This window comes from Tachyglossus aculeatus, chromosome 1, assembly GCF_015852505.1.
Source record: "Tachyglossus aculeatus isolate mTacAcu1 chromosome 1, mTacAcu1.pri, whole genome shotgun sequence".
Lineage (NCBI taxonomy): Eukaryota > Metazoa > Chordata > Mammalia > Monotremata > Tachyglossidae > Tachyglossus > Tachyglossus aculeatus.
The window spans coordinates 157,648,450-157,670,549 of record NC_052066.1 but is presented as its reverse complement, the minus strand read 5'-3'; the positions used below and the strand labels follow the sequence as shown (position 1 = coordinate 157,670,549).

The window sequence follows — 22,100 nt, the reverse complement described above, 5'->3', positions numbered from 1 at the left end:
GTTCACTCAGCCATGCTGCTTTTGTTGCTTGGCACCAACATACAGTGTTTGTTAAGACCTGCCTTTACCATTTAGGAGCAGGCAGCACGCATGATGATGAAGCCTTGCATCAGGAACAATGGATGAACCCAGGTCCAACACTTCAGGACCAAACGCTTGTGCAGAGAAATTGATTATGGTGCAGTGACCTTGGACAAGTCATTTACCTTCTCTGTATTTCAGTTCCCTCATCTATAAAACAAGGAGCGCTTAGTACAGTGCTCTGCACACAGTAAGCGCTCAATAAATACAATTGAATGAATGAATGAATACCTGTTCTCACCTCCTTAGCACTTGATCCCCATGTATAACAGAAATTGGGATCCATCTGATTCTACCCCAGTCCTTAGCACAATGCTTGGCACATAGTAAGTGCTTAATACCACTTTATTATTAATTATCTCTGCCAGTCATGCCCTCTCTGAGACATGGAGTGCAATGAGCAAATAGGCAGAGCAGCAGTACACATACAAATATCATACCCATATAGCTATTCAACATACAGCGGATACTAACCATTCAAAAGGTAAAAGTAGATAACTTTATATCGAAAAACCATCTGCCAACAGTTTCAATATTTAGAAAGGTGGTTTCACAAAATCCAGAAGACTGTAAGCTTCTTGTTTGCAAGGAACATTAAGTTTCCTTTCTTCTCCCTGTCTAGACTGTAAGCTTGCTGTGGGTACGGGACACGTCTATCAACTCTGTTGTACTGTACTCTCCCAAATGCTTAGTACAGTGCTCTTCACGTGCTCAATAAATAGGATTGATTGATTTTATATTTCCCATTATGTCTAGTACATTTTTTGTTGAACAATTGGGAATTACACTAACACTTTTAAATTTACAAGTTAATTAAAAACCTTCAGCTGTACATGCTCTAGAGAAGCAGAATGGCCTAATGGATAGAGCATGGGCCTGGGAGTCAGAAAGACCTGGGTTCTAATCCTAGCTCTCTGCTTGTCTGTTGCTGTAACTTCTCTGTGCCTCACTTCCCTCATCTGCAAAATGGGGATTCAATGCCTATTCTCCTTCCTACTTAAACTGTGAGCCCTATGTGGGACATGATTATCTTTTATCTACCCTGGTGCTTAGTACTGTGTTTGACACATGGTAAGCACTTATCAAATACTATAACTGTTCTTAGGTCAGACAGAGTCCCTGTCCCTCTTCCTTCTCTTCCTCCCTTCAAGGCCCTACTGAGAACTCACCTCCTCCAGGAGGCCTTCCCAGACTGAGCCCCTTCCTTCCTCTCCCCCTCGTCCCCCTCTCCATCCCCCCATCTTACCTCCTTCCCTTCCCCACAGCACCTGTATATATGCTTGTACATATTTATTACTCTATTTATTTATTTTACCTGTACATATCTATTCTATTTATTTTATTTTGTTAGTATGTTTGGTTTTGTTCTCTGTCTCCCCTTTTTAGACTGTGAGCCCACTGTTGGGTAGGGACTGTCTCTATATGTTGCCAACTTGTACTTCCCAAGTGCTTAGTAGTACAGTGCTCTGCACACAGTAAGCGCTCAATAAATACGATTGATTGATTTATTGATTGTCCCACATGGGGAGGGAGAACAGGCACTGAATCTCCATTTGACAGATGAGGAAATTGAGGCACCAAGAAGTGAAGTGACTGGCCCAGGGTCACACAGCAGGCAGCTGGAGAATGAGGATAAGGACCTACATCCTCGGACCATGAGGCCTGTGGTCTGTCCTCTAGGCTGCCGTTCCTCAACTGTTTCAACTCCACCTGCTGGGTTTTGCCATCGGTGGTGAAGTTTCCTGGCTGAAGAAGCACCGAGGGCATTTCCTGAAGTCAACGAGCCCAAAAGGAATCCTGAAGAGCAGCTGGTTAACACGGGCTTAGACCACAGCGGCTACCAAGGCAAAGGCCTGCTGGCTCCAGGCCCTTCAAGCTCAGCATTGGCACTACCTGCAGTCTCCTTGGCCATAAACTGGTCCCAAACAGAGAAAAATCTCCACCTGCCCTCCATACTGGGGGAAACCCTTGCCTGCCCGCTCCCTCTTTAAGCTATGTGTCCCAGGCAGAACGGTGACTTGCAGGGGCAAGACATGCTCAGAGGATGTTTCTGTGTGTTGTTGTATTGTACTCTCCCAAGTACTGCTTATCATGCAGGAAGTACTCAATAAATACGATGGAATGAACGAATGAATGAGCGGCACTGCCCAAGACACAGTCCTGATAATTGATTTCTCTGCATGAATTTTTGGCCTGGAAGTCTTAGGTCCAAAGCTCATCCGAAGGGAGACTCCATCATCACCAGTGCAAATAAATAAATAATTATGATATTTATTCAGCATTCACTGTGTGTAAAGCACTGTACTAAGCACTGGGGTAGATATAAGTTAATCAGATTGGACAAGGTACCTGTCCCACTTGTGGCTTACCATCTAAGACGGACTGAGAAGGATTTAATCCCCATTTTTACAGGTGAGGTAACTGAAGCCCAGAAAATAATAATAATGATAATGATGGTACTTGTTAAGGGCTTACTATGTGTCACGCACTGTTCTAAGCACTGGGATAGATACAAGAATTTGGCTGTCCCACGTGGGGCTCACAGTCAAAATTCCCATTTTACAGATGAGGTAGCTGAGGCACAGAGAAGTTAAGTGGCTTGCCCAAGGTCACACAGCAGACAAGTGTCAGAGCCAGGATTAGAACCCATGACCTCCTGACGCCTAGGCCTGTGCTTTATCCACTACACCATGCTGCTTCTCATAGTTAAGTGACTTGCCCAAGGTCACACAGTGAACAAGAGGCAGAGTTAGGATTAGAGCCCAGGTCCTGTGAATCCCAGGCCTGTGCTCTTGCCGCTAGGCCACACTGCTCCCAATGAGTCCTGCTTCTTGTTTGTTAATAGAGCAACATCCAGAATACAGTCACCAGTTTTCATTATTAAAGACACGATGTCTTTATAGGTTACCAGGACATATACCTACCTCAGGGAGTATGCAGAGGGTGCACACACAACTTAATGTTAGTCTCATCTATTAAGTAAGCCATTTAGTCTACATCTTTTGTTATCAAGAACAAGATCCAACTAACTAACCAACTCCTACCTTTCACCAAGGGTCCATTGTGATTCTCTCTCTCTTCCGGGCAGTCTGGCCCCGAAAGGATATTATCTGGGTTCTCTGGCTGCAACCTGAGAGGTTGGGAAGCAGATGGAGAAGCGGCATCTGTGGATTCCAGCTGGCAGGGAGGACTCTCTGCTGTTGATTTTAATCGCTCTCTTGCACCCTCTTTCTTTGGTTTGATGAATTTGACTAAAGCTTTGGCTCCAATCCAGTGGTTTTTCCTAGTGCAGGTGGATTTTCAGAAGGAAGCCATTAGAAAACACACCAGCAAAGTTGCCCCTTCCTTAAGAATTTAGAAACACTTGAGAAATTCTTCTGAGAGTTTAGGTGTTAGAATGGTATTCCGGGGGCACCCAAGAGAAAGTTGCGGGCATAAGGCTGGGAATGGTGGATAATTCACATGACAAAGGTCCTCTGCAAAGGAGAGTTTCAAAGTAAAACATTACTCCAAAGAGAGATTTGCTCTCTCTATAAAGGGTACCTTTTCGCTGATTTTGACTTTCAAACACAACATTTAAAAAACATCCCCCCCCACTTCGCTAATCCCAGAAAACAGGAAAGAGTAGCAGCTTGGAAAAACCAGAAAAGGTATTTGGTTGCCCTGCTATGTGCTAGTGACATTTCAAGACCAGGACCTGCAGAGTCACTGGGTTTGAGTCTTGACTGCTGAGGTAGTCCCATGCAGTCTCAGAGTTTCCCAGACTGCCGAACTCACTGATTCTGCTCAATAGGCAGGGTCCTGGCTGCTCAGAATGGCTTAGAACAGTGCTTCACACAGTAAGCGCTAACAAATGCCATCAAAAAAAAATTGGGCATTCTAGGAGGTTCATTTTGTTAAGGCCAGAAGAACTTTCATTGGGTGGCAGTACAAAGTCGATATTCTGATTCTCTGGTTAGCCCCACAGAGGGAGGAATGCACTGACAGGATCTGAGAATCCGTCTGGCTTTCGAGACATTACCCCAAACCATCACATAATAATAAGAATAATAATAATGGTATTTGTTAAGCGGTTACTATGTGCCAAGCACTGTTCTAAGCACTGGGATAGCTATGAGATTATCAGATTATCCCACATGGGGCTCACAGTCTTAATCCCCATTTTACAGATGAGGTAACAAGCACAGAGAAGTGACTTGCCCAAGGTTGCACAGCTGACAAGTGGCAGAGCCAGGATAAGAACACATGACCTCTGACTCCCAAGCCTGGGCTCTTTCCACTAAGCCATGCTGCTTCTCTAGTCACATGAGGCTCCTGAACATCAGGATACACCTCCAATATGGGACACAGCAACAGTGGAGGTGGAGAACAAGATAGCCACTAGACAGGAGCTACATAGTGGTAGTGCTCCTAGTTGGGATGGAGGGTCTGAGGGATAACTAGCTGGGACTGAGGGGGATCTCTGTGCATTCTGACATTAAGTGGATAACATAAAAATTGAATGTAAATTAGCAGGCACCTATTGCCTTCGTACAATATGACTGTGTCCTGGGTTCAACTCCTTATTGGAAGCCAAGTAACAGATGAACTTACTTCTTTGGAGCAGGATCGTAAAATTTGTACTGATCCATTATTTTTTCTTCTAGTTTTTCCTTATGTCTCTTTAAGGAATTCAGTTTGTCTCTGTCAAAAAGAGGGAAAACAAAGACTGCTGGAAGATCAAATTGAGCTTCATCAGGCTAAACAAATAGACTCTTTCTAAGCAGAGAACCAAGGAGCGATGCATTGGGTCTAAGATGCAGAGCTAACTTGAAATGACTTATTAGAACTACCTGCCTCTAGGCACAGCTCAACTCTGGTGATTCACTTTCAAGCAATTTAGAATAAAAGGTAACAGTCAACAGGTACTTAACTGAATACCTTGGGGCACAGAGTCATGTACTAGACTCTTGAGGGCATCTATTAAAAATAAGCCACAGACCTTGCCTTTAAGAAACTTATTAGCACACCAACCACGACAGGAAGTTAGATTAGTTACCAGACTACACATTAGTCCATTCTTACATGTTAATGGGATTCCTTGGATTTAAGATTTAAATCCTAGGTGTGACTGAGTCATTAAAAAGAACAATAACGGTCAACCTAGCCAGAAAAGAAAGTTAGGCCCCTTTCTCTCCCAGAAATCACCTTCCTACAGTATCGTCCAGTGGACATATTTGCCTACTGTAGAATCCCACTCAAGAGCTCAGCATCTGAAACTCCTCCTTCTATTTTGATCATTTAGCTGATGGACTCCCAAGCCCTCTGGTTTATGGAAGCACCTTGCACAGCTCTTGAAATCCATTTCCAGTTCAAACGCAAGGGCTACTTAGAAGACTTGGGAATTCCCTACAGCACAGAGTTTATCAGAGAGCTCTCCTCCAGGTTCACTGCTTGCCGGGGTGGGAAGAGGTCTTGACAGGGATAAAATTTGGAAGGCAGAGCAAGGGGGGAGGACGTGGAAGTTGAAGGGGATGGAAATGCTGAGGACAAATAAGGAGCACTCCCCTTCCGCATCCTGGTAACCCACACTGGCACTCCTCAAGCTGTTTCCTGGCCTTGGTGCCTCATGGGGTGACTCTGCTGAGATGGACCAAAAGCGTTGATGATGATGGTATTTGTGAAGTACTTGCTATGTGTGAAACAAAATTCTAAGCATTGGAGTAAACACAAGGCAATTGGGTTGGATACAGTCCTTGTCCCTCATGGGGCTCACAGTCTTCATCCCCATTTAACAGATGAGACAAATGAGGTACAGAGAAGTTAAATGACTGGTGGAGCCAGGATTAGAACCCAGGTCCCGCTGACTCCCAGGTCTATGCTTTATCCACTATGCCACGCTGCTTCTGAAGACTCCGTGGTCACAAAAGTGAGGGGGCTTCAAAGGGGAATCCTGGATCTGAGTTGTCAAAGATCAGTTTTCTGCTAAAGTGTTTGTTTTCACAGACTGTGCATGTTGATCTTTATGGAAGATATAGGGAGCCACATTTAAAATAATCTATTTGGGCAATCATGACAAATGTGTCCTTTTCTGTTACATTGGGGGAAAATTCACTATTAAAATCAGGATACCAAGTAGATGTGCCCTAAATCCCAAATACTAAACCCTACAACAATTAGAATTTGTAAGTAACAGGAACAATAGTACCAGAAATCAGGCACTGAAAACACAAGAAGATGTCAATCAAGGCCCCACCTTCATATTCATTTCTCCTTCTGGTGCCTAAAGATTAGGTCAGCCAAAGGAGAAACGCCTTCCCCCAGTCCCTATGGTATATTGCTTCAAGGGGCAATTAAAATGCATTTGCAGAATTGAACACCCCACAGACTTGTTCATGTGCAGGCAAGTTGCTCTCTGGTCGTTGCCACACCTAAAGCCAACCTCCACCTCCTACTAATATGTAAACTAAGGCTGCTAGGTCAGGAACTGACTGTAAACAGGCCCCCCCGCACCCACCCCCCCCAACCCAAGCCCCTCTTCAAAGGGATGCAGAGGTGACAGGGTGACAGGGAGATAAGTGAGCTCTAAGAGGGCTTTGAACAAGCAAAATTCCCCCCCAACCCCACCCACCTGGAAGCGCTGTCTCCTGCAAAGGCTGACTCTGAAGAGAGGAAGGCAGAAAGAAACTGAGCGAAATAATAATAATAATAATAGTGGTATTTGTTAAGCGCTTATTGTATGCCAGGCACTGTATTAAGTGCTGGAATAGATACAAGCAAATAGGGTTGGACACAGTCTCTGTCCCACGTGGGGCTCCCAGTCTCAGTCCCCATTATACAGGTGAGGTAACTGAGGCACAGAGAAGCGAAGTGACATGCCCAAAGTCACAGAGCAGACAAGTGGCGGAGCCAGGATTAGAACCCATGACCTTCTGACTCCCAGACCCATGCTCCATCCACTATTCCATGAGTGAAAAAGGAAGAAGGGGGAGAAATATGTATGCATTTGATTTTTTTTTATTGTAAAATGTGCACTGGACTGAAATTGAGTGGATTATGGGTGCAGGATGGGCTATGAGGGGGTGGAGAGGATTAGGGATCTAGGAAGGCTGAAGTCTGGTTAGGGGCAGGAGTTCGGGGAGGGAGGCCTGTCAAAACACAGGGGTATAAGGCTGGTGGAGGTGGGGAGGTGGTGCTGGGGATGGGAAGGGAGCAGGGTCCTTGAAGACCAGGCAGAGTGAAAACCAGCAGGGGATCGGGCAAGCAGGAGAAGAGAGAAACTGGCAGAGGGGCTAGCAGGATACCAAGCTTGGGACCAAAGAGGCCTGAGGAGAGCAGGGAGTTGGTATAACCCCAGCTGGAAGAGGGGTGGGGTGGCATGGAGAGTGGGCTGGAGCACCTGGGCCTTGGACCTGGGTCATCTGACAAAGACTTTCAGCCCTGTTCCTTTGAGATGCACTCTCATAACCTCTTGCAATGCAAGAGACCTCATATGGAACAAAAGCTTAAGAACAGAAGCAAGGTCATGGCTGGGCCAGAACCACAGTCCACCCATTCCAATATCCTGCCTCAGACAGTGGTAGCAAAGAAAGGAGCTTGGAAGCCCAGTCTTGCTAGCAGGCTGGTGAGGTGGTAGACAGGAGAATCTGAAGATGTTTGTCTCCAAAGAAACGGCACTGGCATGTACTGCCAGGAGGTCCAGGGTCAGCTCGCCATCTGCCTTGCTCCCCACCACCTCCTGCTCCCTAGCTCTCTGCCAACTTCATCACTCCACTGCCCTCCTGGACCCAAGCTCAGCACCAGTCCAATTCCTGACTCCTCCCACTTGCTGGGACCCTTTGCTGGGTTTTCTTTGCTGGAGACTCAGATCTCTAGATCTCATGGGGTTTCACCTGTCCCCGAGTCTGCACCTTTGGAGAACATGCTATAGAATGGGGATTGGCCTGTCACAGACATTAGAATCTGGCTAGGACCAAGCTTGTGCTTCCAATACATGAGCCCATATGCTTTTAGTCAAAATTCTGCTCTCTTCACTGGCATGTGGGAGTATTGCATCCTAGATTACTCCTCCACAGGATGGTTGACCACTTTGGATTGTGGGGCTGGTGGTTTATTCCCTTCCAATCTGCTTGGGCTAATTCTGCATTTGTTCCTGTGGGAAGAGTCCTTCTAAGAGAATAATAATGATGGCATTTATTAAGCACTTAGTATGGGTAAATACAAGATAATCAGATCAGACACAGTCCCCATCTACACAGTCTAAGATGGAGGGAGAAAAGGTTTTTTTAGCCCCATTGTACAGATGAGAAAACTGAGGCATAAAAAGCTCAAGTGATTTGTCCAAAGTCACAAGGCAGGGAAGTTGCAGAGCAGGACTAAAACCCATGTCTCCTAAACTCCCAGTGCCAGACTCTTTTCTCTAAGTCACCCACCTCTCCAAGGGTCTGTGGGTAACAGTTCGCTCGTTGCTATCCTTCTGGGCCTCTCTTCCCACAGAAACTTGAGAGGCAGCAGAAAGGAAAGGCAAAACCATAGTCTTTTGGGTCAGATGTGCTTGGTTTATTCATTCAGTCACATTTATTGAGCGCTTACTGTGTGCAGAGCACTGTACTAAGCGCTTGGGAAGTACAAGTTTACCCAGTCGTATGGCCGACTGGACAACTCAGCGAATGTGATTGCTTCAGAAAACTTCTGAGTCTGGAAATACTCCCTCAGCCTCTATAGCCAAAGACACAGCTTTTATGCAGCTCCTGCACATACATAAATAATGCTCCTGATGAACTAGAAATTGGAGAATTAAAGAAAGGATTTGCGGGAGCAACCGCCTTATGCCTGGCCCACTGCTAAGTCTGTTGTTCTGAGCCAATGGTGTGTTAATGAAATGGTATTTCTGACTACTTGACAACCCCAGGATCAGAAGTTTAGTAATTGCCAGCAATGCAATTTGTTTTGGCACACAGACATAAGCTACGATTTCCAGAGACATAGGATTAACCACCAAGTGAGAACATGAATCCATCAAGTCAGAGCCAACAGGAAACTACTTCAAAGCCCAGGGACAAAACCGGGCTTGCCGGTTCTCTACTTCTTCCTCCACCTGAAGTAGCCCAGTCCTATTTCAGCCCCCAGGCTCCCTCCATCATAACTCTTCCTGGGAGGCACCCAGTTGTGTAATGGATAGAGCACAGGCCTGGGAGTCAGGAGGTCATGGGTTCTTATTTATCCCGGCTCTGCTGTGTTACCTTGGGCAAGTCACTACAACTCTCTGTGCTTCAGTTCCCTCATCTGTAAAATGGTACTGAGACAGTGAGCCCCACATGGGACAGGGATTGTGTCCAACCCGATTTGTTAGCATCCGCCCCAGAGCTTAATACAGTGCCTGGTACATAGTAAGGCACTTAACAAATGCCATTATTATTATTACACAACAGGCATTTGAGGCTCTGCAGCTCCAGACTGGTCCACTCCTGCATCACAGCAACTCTTAAAAGCTGGGGAGACATGCTCGCGTCTCGCAAAAAAAACCACCTTTTCTAGATTCCACTGTTCCTCCCAGTCCATCCATCAGTTTAGTATTTCCTCCTGCCTCTGGGTCACCTCTGAATGGATGTTTCACCGGCACCTCAAGCTCAACATGTTCAAAATTGAACTCGTCTTTCCTCCCAAAGCCTCTCCATCCCCTAACTTTCCCAATATGATTGACAACCCACCATCCTCCCCATCCCTCATGCTTGTAACTGTGACAGTATCCACAACGACTCCTATTCTGTCCCTTACCAAATCCTGTAGGTTTTTCTTCCACCATGCCCTGGATCCATAACCGAGTTCAAATCATATCCACTTACACTGTGCCGGCTTCTTCACTGGTCTCCCTGCTGTCAGCCTCTCCCCTCTCCAGTTCATGCTTCATTTTGCTGCTTGTAACATTTTCCTAATGTCATTCAGCATATGTCTCCCAGCTCCTCAAAACCTCAAATGGTTTCCCACCCATTCTTCTCTGCATTAAGAGGAGTTTCTGAACTTAGCTTTCAGGCATTCAACTCATTTTCCCCCCACCTTCTACTTATTCACTCTTTTCTCCCACTACACCCCAGATCTTACTCTTTACTCCTTTCAAGCTACTCATTGTGCCTACTTCCCCACACTACCACTTTCCACATGCCCTTTTCACTCTCTGGAACTCCTTCTCCTCTCCAAATTCACTCAGCCACAGCTATTCTCCCTCTTCAGAGCCCTTTTTCTGATCTGTATATTAGACTGGAAGCTCCTTGAGGGCAAGGATCATGCCTACACATGCTCCCAATCACATGGTATGGTAAGGGCTCAATGCTTACTATTGATTGATTCCTCTAGACTGTAAGCTTGTTGAGGGCAGGGATCTTTCCCTGGGGCTTAGCAGCATGCTCTGCATACAGTAAATGCTCAATAAACACCATTGATCAACTGATTGGAAAGAGAGGCTGCAGGATCAAAAGAGTGGCTCAGCCCCAACCAACAGGCTCTTTGCTGGCCTCTTCCCCTTACAGCTGGATCTCCGCTCTATCTGCTCAGACCTCTTCCTTGTTGTGAAGTCTGAGCAGTTTCCTGGTTCAGTAAGGGAAGAAATACAACAAACAGCCCAGAATGACCTGGACCCCTTCTCTGCCTACATGCTGATGCCACGGACAGCTCTCTCTCTCTCTCTTTTTTATGGTATTTGTTAAGTGCTATGTGCCAGGCACTCTTCTAAGTGCTGGGGTAGATGCAAGCTAATCTAGTTGGACACAGTCCATGTCCCATATGGGGTTTAAAGAGTCTTAATCCCCATTTTACAGATGAGGTAACTGAGGCCCAGAGAAGTGAAGACCACACAGCAGACAAATGGCAGAGCTAGGATTAAACCCAAGTCCTTCTGACTCCCAGGCCCATGATTTAACTACTAGGCTATATTGCTTAGTGGAAAGAGCACGGGCTTGGGAGTCAGAGGTCATGGGTTCTAAACCTGGCTCCACCACTTGTCAGCTGTGTGACTTTGTGCAAGTCACTTAACCTCTCTGTGCCTCTGTTACCACATCTGTAAAACGGGGATTAAGACTGTGAGCCCCATGTGGGGCAACCTGATAACCTCCTATCTACTCAGTGCTTACAACAGTGCTTGGTACATAGTAAGCATTTAATAAATATTATTAATAATATAATAATACAACAACAACAACACTAATAATAATAATAATAATAATAATAATAATAATAATAAATCATGAGCTCCAGGCCTCATCTTCAGGAGTGGGCAAGGCCTCCAGGATAGAGTCCTTGGGCTAGTGGTAGTCTGGAGGCATTGCAGCTCACGTGGTCCAGCTTCTCTTCATGCACCACACCCCTTCCACCCACTACTGTGAGGAGGGTTCTTGATGAGCTATTTGGCAGAGGCCTGGGGGGCCAGTGGTGTGCCGTTTTGCTGCTCTGGCCTGGGCAGTATTCTGGGGGATTTCCTTGAACTTTGGGACAGAAGGATGTCCCCCATCCCACTGCCCCCGGGGGTCTAGGCCAGCACCAGCGAGGGGATGGGCGCGAGCCCAGGAGGGGTGAGGCATATGCATCCTTGGAAAGTGTATGGGTGGGAGGGAAGGACAAGAGACCTGAGCAAGGTATGCAAAACCAGCATTCTTACCCCAAACATGAAATTAGGGCATTCCACTCCAACCCGGGGGCCAGGAAGGGTCCCGTCACTGGGCATGAGAAACACTGGCCTATCATATTCACCCTCCATTTCTCTGGAGCCCAGCAAGCAAACCTCTTCCCTCCCCACATACATGTACTGTTTCTGCTCCTCGTGGAACTGCTCCTTGTTCTCCATATTCTGCTCCAGGAGCATTTGGTTTTGCTGGCTCAGCATCTGGATCTGGCTCAGAAGGTGGTGGTTCTCTTCCTCCAGGTTCCCTTTGAGGCGAGCAAGGAGCTAGGACCGACCAAGCAATTGGCTGTGTTATTCTGGCCCAGGTTCTGACATGTAGGTTTAGCCCACACTGGCACCAATGTCCCGTAGGTCCTTATGATGGAACCTGGGCCCGGTGGCTAACGCACATGAGCCACTACCTCCCCCAGATGCCACCTTCCATGCTCAGATTGGAGCTAGCAGAGCCACCCCTCCCAGCCTCTGACCCCACACCAGGGAGGCCCATCCCACCCCCCAACCTCCACACTAGTCTCTGGCCCCGCCTCGGGGAGACCATCCCCTCTGGCCTCCCGCCCCATCATGTAGCCAGAAAAATAGGGATGGCCAATAAGTGCGCCTTACCTCACAGTGATTGTCCAGTTTGGTCATGGAGAGGTCCATGCTTTGGTTTTGTTCCTTCAGCTCATCGAAACGAGCCTGCCAGCGGTTCAGCTCCAGCTGCGAGTTGTTCAGAGAAGTTTTCAGGTCCTTGGTGTGGGAGTGTAGCTCCTCATACTCTCCCTTCAGCTGGATGTGCAGGCAGTTCACTCTGCAAGCAGGACAGTGGCAAAGCAAACAGACTGAGGCAGCCCAGAAGAGATCTGATGAATTCTTCCCTCCAAGTCACATCACACTGTGCTAGTATCTAACAAGCTCATGTGAAGAGCATTGAGCCCCTTTGAAGGTGGGGCAGTAAAACCTATTAGAACCACATTCCACTCAAACTAAAACCACTCTATGAAGACGTTTCCCATTGGCTTGGGCAACTCAGCAATTTAACGCCAAACATCCACTGGACAAAATTCCTCTCACCTCCATTTTGTCCATAATGAGGTCTCAAGGTAGCATCCTGTTCTTAATTGGAACCTATGGGGTTCCTGGCAGCAAGAAAATCAGGAACCTGAGGCCTAGAGACTATTCTGAATTGTTCAGGGAGAAATATAATGATTTACACTTCAAGAGAAAGTAAAATAATAACAATGATGGTATTCATTGAGTGCTTACTATGTGTCAAACACTTCTAAGCATTGGGGTAGGTAGTAGTTAAAGAGTTTGAAAATGGTCCCTGTCCCACATGGGCCTCATGGGTTAGGTAGGACTGTATTGAGCATTTGTTTGCACATGACTAATTTCTCCGTCTCTCCTATGAATCAACACCTTACCGTGGCAGGAGAGTTAGATTAGCATATTGGATCCATAATCAGGAGGACTAATTTTCTGGAGAAGAAACTAATATTAGGCGTGGCTTAGTGGAAAGAGCCCAGACTTGGGAGTCAGAGGTTGTGAGTTTTAATCTCAGCTCCACCACTTGTCAGCTGAGTGACTTTGGGCAAGTCACTTAACTTCTCTGTGCCTCAGTTACCTCAGCTGTAAAATGGGGATTAAGACTGTGAGCCCCACGTGGGACAACCTGATTATGTTGTATCTACCCAAGTGCTTAACAGTGCTTGGCACATAGTAAGCGCTTAACAAATACCATCATTATTATTATTATTATTAAAAGTCCAGGGAAAACGTGGAAGAGGCAGACCAGCAGCTAGATGGATAGAGACTATAACAACAACAGCAGAAGAACCATCAGAGAGGTAGAGGATAGGTCTTTCTGGAGAAAGTATATCCATGGAGTCGATATGAACAGATGACTTGATGGCACTTAATACTAATAATAATAATAATTTCTCAGTCCTGGTTATCGGCTGACAAGACGAAAACAGTTCTCAGAACTGGTTGCTGGGAGAAGCTAGCTTCCTCTGAGGGTTGAAATGATCACTGACCATGGGGTAAGGTACAATTTCTCTCTAATTTACACAACCCCCCATGGCATTTTCTGAACACTACAAATTTAATGACTGTGATTTTTGTTAAGTGCTTACTACGTGCAAAGCACTCTACTAAGTTCTGGAGAAAATACAAAATACTCATGTCCCACATGGGGCTCGCAATCTAAGTAGGAGGGAGAACAGGTACTGAAACTCCATTTTTCAGATGAGGGAAGGTCACACAGCAGACAAGTGGTGGAGATGGGATTAGAACCCAGGTCCTCTGACTCCCAGTCCGGGGCTCTATCCACTAGGTCTCACTGCTTCTCTAATCTCATATATCTCAAATAATCTAAATATCTCATCAATATTACCCAACTCACACACTCCTCATTTTGTCATTCAGGCTGAACTATATATGAAAGGATAAAATTAAAGGCTGGAAATTACATTCAGCTGACAGCCAGTGAAGATACTGTTACCTTTCCCAGAGGTCACACAAACCTTTGCAAATCCCCCCAAAAAGATTATTTAACAGTAAGTTGGTTCATAAAAGCTCAATCAGATTTTTAAAATATGGCCACTGGAAGCTGCCCAATCTAGTTTGAATTGCAGTTTCTGATAAAATTTGAAAACAAAAAAAGTCCTGGTTCTGATGCTACTAAACATTGGATCAGAGCAATAGCACACCCTTTGTTCAATGGGATTTCTCCATTTCCTCCCACATTCAGAATTCATTATAAAAAGCCAAACCTGTCCAATTCATCCCGTAGTTTCTGGTTTTCACCGGTAGCAATTGCATTGGTTCTCTTTTCTTGCTGCAAAGCCTCTCTCTCTGTCTTCAGAACAGTTTCTAGTTCTTCCAATTCAGACTTGTGTTTCATAACATTGTTGTGCCTGAATGAAGGAAATAAAATAAATACTGAGTTCTTTCTGGTATTTCTCTTTGCCTTTTCCTTGTATGGTAGATTTCATCCTGAAAAGAAAAGGTCTTATGTAAAAACGGGGGATTCCATAAGATATACTTTTTCAACTTAACCAGGGTTTCTAAGATGGGGGATGAGGAAAGGCAATAAAGAATAGGCAGTTACTGCTCAGGAAAACACAGTGATTCAGGTGCATAAACTGGGATGGGACCTCAAGCTCCAGCACCAGGGATAACCAGGGAGCTCCATGGAATGAAGCCTGCTGCTCCTCAGGAAGAGGAAAGTTAAAAGGCAGGTTCTCCCCTACTGGGGCTCCTATGGCAGGTGGAGGGAAACTCTGAAACAGCTGCCCTCAATGGGAGGTTTGGGGTTGGAGGATCGGTCACACACTCTTTTGCTATCTAAAGAAAGCTGTTGTGGTCAATCGTGTGTTTTTAAATCCTCCCCCCTACCTCCATATATATACATACCCTCTCTCTTCCCTCAGGGACAAAACACCTGGGGGAGATCAGACACAGTCCCTGACCTACAAGGGGCTAACAATCTATCTTATTCCCATTTTGCAGAGGAGGAAACAGGCCTCAGGAGGTTAAGTGACTTCCCTGAAGTCACATAGCAGGCCAGTGCCAGAAATGGGACTAGAACCTAAGACTCCTGACTTCCACTTCCATGCTCTTTCCACTAGACCTTTGCTCAATTATAATCCCAGTTCTGCCACTTGGCTGCTGTGTGACCCAGGGAAAGTCACATAACCTTTCTGTGGTACAGTTTCCTTATCTGTCAATTAGCAATAACATCAGCTGCCTCTTCTTACCAGACAGAGATGTAAGAATGTGATATGCGGTGGAAAAGCACTTTGGAAACACCATAAAATGCAAGTTACCTCCAGCGAAAACAATGCCACCATCAATCATTAATATGTATTAAGCATTTACCTTGGGTAGAGTTCTGAGCACTGAGGAGACTACAATGGACTACAATGGAGTGAACATACATGATCCCCTACCCTCAAGGAAGTCAGACTGTAGGCTCATTGTGGGCAGGTAACCTGACTGCTTATTGTTATACTGTATTCTCCCAAGTGCTTAGTACAGTGCTCTGCACACAGTAAGTACTCAATAGATACAACTGAATGAATCACAGAAACCAATGCCTAACCACCCTCATTTCTAGAAAAGTTTTCCTAAGGCCTAACCTAAATCCCTTAATATCATGGCATAAGGACAATTTCCCCTGCTATGCCTTTAAGAAAGATGGGGTGGCCACAGCTGGTCCCGCATCTCACCCCAACCGCCAAAAATGCTCCAGCAGGGACCCCAAGTTCACAATGAAAGAGGATCCACACATTGGCCAGCTGTACACTCACAGCCTCAGACTGGGGATTTTCCTGTAAGACGCTGGCCTCTTGCTGGGAAACGCTAATGACCAGTGCCCACCGGGACAGCAGGCCAGTGGTGAAAACTAGATAAATAGCCTCTGTGCAGTGCTGCGTGATTATTGGAGGCTAAACCTGCAGGCTGGACCAGATCCATCAGTCCAGGAAAGACAAGGTAAGCAAGGATGAGGTCTAGGCCATCGCCAATACTTCATTTAGCAAACAGCAAGGCAGCTGGCCTGTCAAACATCACTAATGGATGGGTTTTTTTTTGTCCTTCTGCATCAAACTCCAGCTACCAAACTCTTCTTCTCCAGCAGATGTCCCCATGTCAGCAGCAGCCACACACTCAGAGCTGGAAGTTTCCCTCTGCTCTAGAAAGTTTGGAGTTTCCAAGGAGGCAAAGAACAGTGATCAGGCAGAGGGAAAAGGTGGGGGGGGAGGGGGGTGGGGGGGGTGGGGTGTGTGTGTGTGTGTGTGTGTGTGTGTATGTGTTCTTGATAGTATTTGTTGAGAACTTGCTATGTGCTAAGCACTGTACTAAGCCCCGGGATAGATAAAAGCTAATTGGGTTGGACAGAGACCCTGTCCCACATGGGTTTCCCAGTCTCAAACCCCACTTTATGGATGAGGTAACTGAGGCATAGAAAAGTTAAGTGACTTGCCCAAGGTCCCACAGCAGGTAAGTCATGGAGCTGAGATTAAAACCCAGGTCCTTCTGACTCCCAGGCCTGTGCTCTATCCGCTAGGTGGAGGAAGGGAATCAATCACTCAATGGTATTTATTGAGCACTTACTGTGTACAAAGCACTGTACTAAATTATTGGGAGAGTACAATAAAACGGGTTACAGATTAGACTTTACAGATTAGGGGGGGAATGATGGGCAAAGGAGGGAGTGTAATCATTAGAGAAACTAAATGGAGTGAGCTCACAGGGTAATTTACATTTGGCAGCATGCAGGAAGGAATGACAATTTCTGGGGTCAGTAAGAGGAAGAGTATAGGGTGGGGACACAAAGCAACCACAGCTCCAAAGACCAGACACACTTCTACCAAAAGGGAGTTTACACATCAAGGTTGGTATGCTGATCTAGATACACACAGCTGGCCTGCTGCAAGGGAAATGCCTGCTGTGTGACCTTGACCAAGTCACTAAATTTCTCTGTTTCTCAGTTACCTCATCTGTAAAATGGGCATTAGATTCTCCTCCCTCCGAGTTAGACCGTGAGCCCCTGTGGAACAGGGGTGGTGTCCAACCTGATTACCTGATTATTTTGAATTACCTCAAAATGTAGTACAGTGAAGTGTTTAACAAGTGCACCCCCCCAGCAAAAAAAAGGGGGTAACCAGTTGGCAATAAGACAGCCTCACAATCTGTTCAGATGGAATGCCTCAGATAGATAACTCTTAATTATTAAAAAAAGAAGGGAATGTACTTTCATATGTTCTGCAAGTTTCAGTATTTTTGTCTTTCCCCGCAGAGGTGAAATGAGGTGAGAAGTCAAATCACACATCTTAAAATCCATACCTTTCCCCCAGTTCCTTGTGCTCCAATTCCAGATTTTTGTGCAGGGTCTTCAGGCAGCTGTGCTGGTTTATCAGCCTTTCGTATTCAGAGGACTGTCGCTCATGCAATGCGCCGAGGTGCTGGTGATCCTGAAGCAGGGACTCATAGGCTGACTTTATCTGCTCCTTTTGTTTCAGTATACTCTCATTCTCATTCTCCTTAGCTGTCTGCTGGTTCTGGAGCAAAGTGTTTTGAGCCATAAGAGAAGCACTCTGAGAGCTCAGAGTTGAATTCTCCACCTGGTTTTTGAGAATAAGAAAATTCCCCTTATACTTTGCATGTGCCTAAGGACTCACATTCACAGTTGCTCTGGGAAGGAATTGAGCATTTGCATGCCCATGCTAGCTTGCCTATACTTGTTGCTAATCACAAGCCAGGTACAGGTATATTGAAAGCACAGTGCCTCGGAATCACTCAGTTACTTCAGAAAGGAGGTGCAAGCCAGGGGAGGCTGAGGAGAGTTTTGCCAGAATCGGCTGTTTGGTTTGGGGAATTAGTGGGGGTAGGGGAAGGGAGGCTAAGAGAGGTCCAGTTTGAGCTCTGGGTTCAAATTTTGGTTCTCTCACTGAGCCCAGCAAGTCACCTCTCTGCCACCTCCTTTTGCCATTTTCTGTGGCCATTTTCAGGGATGCTGCTTTTCTGAGTTAACTTTCCACTCTCCTGTTTGAACCAATGAACCAATTCCTTAACTCTTTTCTATGTCCTGTTTCTTTTCACAATAGTGAATGTTTAACTCTAACCAAATGAAGACACCCAAATCTCTCTCTCTCATGCACACACATACACACACACACACACCCACCACCACCCATTTTCCACTCTCCAAATATCTGAAGCCAAGACTTCTGGCTCCCAAGCAGGTGCAGGTGTGCTGACCTGGAGGCTGGCTGTCTGAGTCTGCAGTGCCATGTTATGTTCTTGGAGGAAGGCACTCTGCTTCTGGAGTGTCAGGATCTGACTGTTGAAGGACACATTCTGGGTTTCCAAATGCTTGAGCTGCTCCTTAAGCAGCTGTTTCTCTGCGTTCAGGGCAGCATTCTAGAGGGGGAAGGGAGAATTCCAAGCAGAGAAAGCATCAAGTAGCAGTTAGAGTCCTAAAAATCCTACCAAAGCAGCTTGGCCTAATGGATGCAGCATGGGCCTGGGAGTCAGATGAGCTGGGTTCTAATCCCGGCTCCACTTTTTTTTTAAATGGTATTTGTTAAGCACTTACTATGCCCTAGGCACTGTACTGGGGTAGATATGGGTTAAATCAGGTTGCACACAGTCCATATCCCACATAGGACTCACGGTGTCAATCCCATTTTACAGATTAGGTAACGGATGCACAGAGAAATAAGTGACTTGCCCAAAGTAAGCAGTGGAGCCACTTGTCTGCTGTGTGACCTAAAAAGTGCTTAAGAAATATCATTAGTAATAAAAAAAATAATAAAATGACTGGCCAAAAGGAGCTTTGGCATGATTAACTTTTTAACAGCAAATACTTTTTAGACCTGTCCCAGAGCAAGTCTATGCTTCTTAGAGGATGATTTTGCTGAGTTTTTCCTCTCTTCAGAAGAGGAGACAACTCATCTTAGAAATTGTTCAAGTAACAATCTAGGGATTTACAAAAACAAAGAAGGCCATTCACTTTCCATTAGTTATTACAGAAAAATGGGGCCTCTGAATCCATGCCCCACCCTTTCGGGTAGCCAAGGCAAATAGGCTAAAGCCTCTCTCCCATTTTCCCTTGGACACCTGGGTTCTGTTTCTGTGGAGCACTCAAATCCTTGCAGCCTGGAGAGGGGAGGGTGGTGACAGCCCTCAATGCTAGTGGACCCCTCTCTGACTCGCTCCCTTCATCCTCCCAAGTCAACCTTCTCTCTTGCCTCTCCTGCCTCCCTCCCCTCACTGACATAATTCCACCAGCCTGGAACTCCCTCCCTACCCACTATGTGACACACTATATCACCTTCAAAGCCCTCCTTCCAAATTTTCTTCCCAAACTTTCCCCCATTTATTCCCACAACCCAGGTCAAATCAATCTATCAGCCACCCTGTCTTACACTTATGAAAAGCATTAAGTCCTGGTGGAAAGACCTCAGGTGAGAGATTCACAGGACCCGGGTTCTATCCCAGCTCCGCTATTTACCATTCTATTACCTTGGGCAAATCATTTCACTTCTCTGAGCTTCATTTTCCTCATCTGCAAAATGGGGATTCAAAACCTGTTCTCCTGCCTACTTAGACTGTGAGCCAGCCCCATGTGGGACTTGATTGTCGGCTACACTATCCTAGCCCTTACCATAGTGCTTGGCACATAGTAAGTGCTTAACAAATGAGACAGTTATTATGATGCAGGTATATATGTACGATTGATTGTAGAATCTATTTATTCTGATTACCCCATTTGCAATTTTGTTTTGTCTCCCCTGTTATAGTGTAACCTCCTTATGGATAGGATGTGTCTTTTCTCAAGTACTTAATACACTGCACTATGTACGGGCTCAATAAATACCATCACTGCTGCTGTTACTACTATTGCTACTGCTACTTCAAAAACAACATGGTGTAGTGGACAGATCATGGGGCTGGGGGTCAGAAGGTCATGGGTTCTAATCCCAGCTCTGCCACTGGTCTGCTGTGTGACCTTGGGCAAGTCACTTCTCTTCTCTGGGCCTCAATTACCTCATCTGTACAGTGGAGATTGAAACTGTGAGCCCCACACGGGACAGGGACTGTGTCCAACTTGATTTGCTTGTATCCACCCCAGCACTTAGAACAGTGTCTGGCACATAGTAAGCACTTAACAAATGCCATCATTATTATTATTAAAGGAATTAGATCCTGAGAGCTCCCATATTCTGTTAAGAATGAGGAGGAGATATGTCCTACCAGTCGAAAACAATTCCACCAAGTACTAGATGATGGGAAGTGGAGAGCCCCCAAGGAGTGTCAGGTGTGGACAAGAGTTGGAGAAGCAGTTGTTGGGGGTGTGCAGAATACGGTTGGTAAGATAATACGGGTCTAGAGGAGGAGCATAGAAGGGCAGGAATTAGAGCTAGAATCTGATGGCAGTGTGGAAGCAGCTGAGCTGGGGAGAGCGGTATAAAACCCAGTGAGTCTTTTGGGGCCTTTAACAGGTGCTGAGTCCGTAGCAGCGGGCCCTCTGTCAGGACTGTTAGCTGGGAAAAATGGTGACCCGGGGTCTCATTTGAGCAATTCTAAAAACAGAATTTAATCAACCCTCACTGGCAGCAAAATGTGGTACTTACGCTCGCTAGCTCCATCATCATCATCAATCATATTTATTGAGCGCTTTTACTATGTGCAGAGCACTGTACTAAGTGCTTGGGAAGTACAAATTGGCAACATATAGAGACAGTCCCTACCCAACAGTGGGCTCACAGTCTAAAAGGGGGAGACAGAGAACAAAACGAAACATACTAACAAAATAAAATAAATAGAATAGATATGTACAAATAAAATAAATAAATAAATAGAGTAAAAAAAAATATGTACAAACATATATACATATATACAGGTGCTGTGGGGAAGGGAAGGAGGTAAGATGGGGGATGGAGAGGGGGACGAGGGGGAGAGGAAGGAAGGGGCTCAGTCTGGGAAGGCCTCCTGGAGGAGGTGAGCTCTCAGTAGGGCCTTGAAGGGAGGAAGAGAGCTAGCTTGGCGGATGGGCAGAGGGAGGGCATTCCAGGCCCGGGGGATGACGTGGGCCGGGGGTTGATGGCGGCACAGGCGAGAGCGAGGTACGGTGGGGAGATCAGCGGTGGAGGAGCGGAGGGTGCAGACTGGGCTGTAGAAGGAGGAAAGGGAGGTGAGGTAGGAGGGGGCGGGGTGATGGAGAGCCTTGAAGCCCAGGGTGAGGAGTTTCTGCCTGATGCGCAGATTGATTGGTAGCCACTGGAGATTTTTGAGGAGGGGAGTGATATGCCCAGAGCATTTCTGGACAAAGATAATCCGGGCAGCAGCATGAAGTATGGATTGGAGTGGAGAGAGACACGAGGATGGGAGATCAGAGAGAAGGCTGATGCAGTAGTCCAGACGGGATAGGATGAGAGCTTGAATGAGCAGGGTAGCGGTTGGGATGGAGAGGAAAGGGAGGATCTTGGCAATGTTGTGGAGCATCCATGAGCCTCGTCCCAATTAGGGAGTCAAGGACCCAGTGGTTGCCTTTGGATTCAGAGTGCACTACTGGTTCAGAGCAGTACAAGGATTGAGGCCTTTCATGACTACACAAATTTGAGGCAGTCTATGATTTGGAAGTCCCCGAAAACCAACAGACTTACATTCCGTTCCAGCTCTATGGCTCTGTCTTTCACTTTCAGCAGCTCCAGTGTTGCTTCTCTCTGTCCCGGGGTCCAGTTCTCTTTTACCTCGTCAGGGGATAATCCCTTTTCCGAGTTCTGCAAGAGTCTCCCTTCCTCCTGACTCCGTTTGAGAATTTCGTAGTTCTCCTTCGCCTGGAAGGTTCAGAAACCAAAACAAAGTCTCAAGTGTG

At 46.2% G+C, this 22,100-nt stretch overlaps 1 protein-coding gene across 4 annotated transcripts in view; it reads right to left on the bottom strand.

Annotated features, from left to right (window-relative positions):
• The window catches only part of CCDC88C (coiled-coil domain containing 88C), a 177,530-nt gene that overhangs the window by 18,015 nt on the left and 137,415 nt on the right, over positions 1 to 22,100 (bottom strand). For all 4 annotated transcript variants that reach the window (XR_005452540.1, XM_038752863.1, XM_038752873.1 and 1 more), the window contains exons 18-25: positions 21,889 to 22,062; positions 18,479 to 18,640; positions 17,564 to 17,841; positions 14,488 to 14,631; positions 12,338 to 12,524; positions 11,853 to 11,998; positions 4,675 to 4,764; positions 3,126 to 3,364 (exon numbers count right to left, since the gene is read on the bottom strand). Coding sequence is in view for 3 of the 4 variants with exons in the window: in XM_038752863.1 (XP_038608791.1) it covers positions 3,126 to 3,364; positions 4,675 to 4,764; positions 11,853 to 11,998; positions 12,338 to 12,524; positions 14,488 to 14,631; positions 17,564 to 17,841; positions 18,479 to 18,640; positions 21,889 to 22,062 (1,420 nt within the window). In the remaining variant the exon portion in view is untranslated. The remainder of the gene's footprint in view (positions 1 to 3,125; positions 3,365 to 4,674; positions 4,765 to 11,852; positions 11,999 to 12,337; positions 12,525 to 14,487; positions 14,632 to 17,563; positions 17,842 to 18,478; positions 18,641 to 21,888; positions 22,063 to 22,100) is intronic.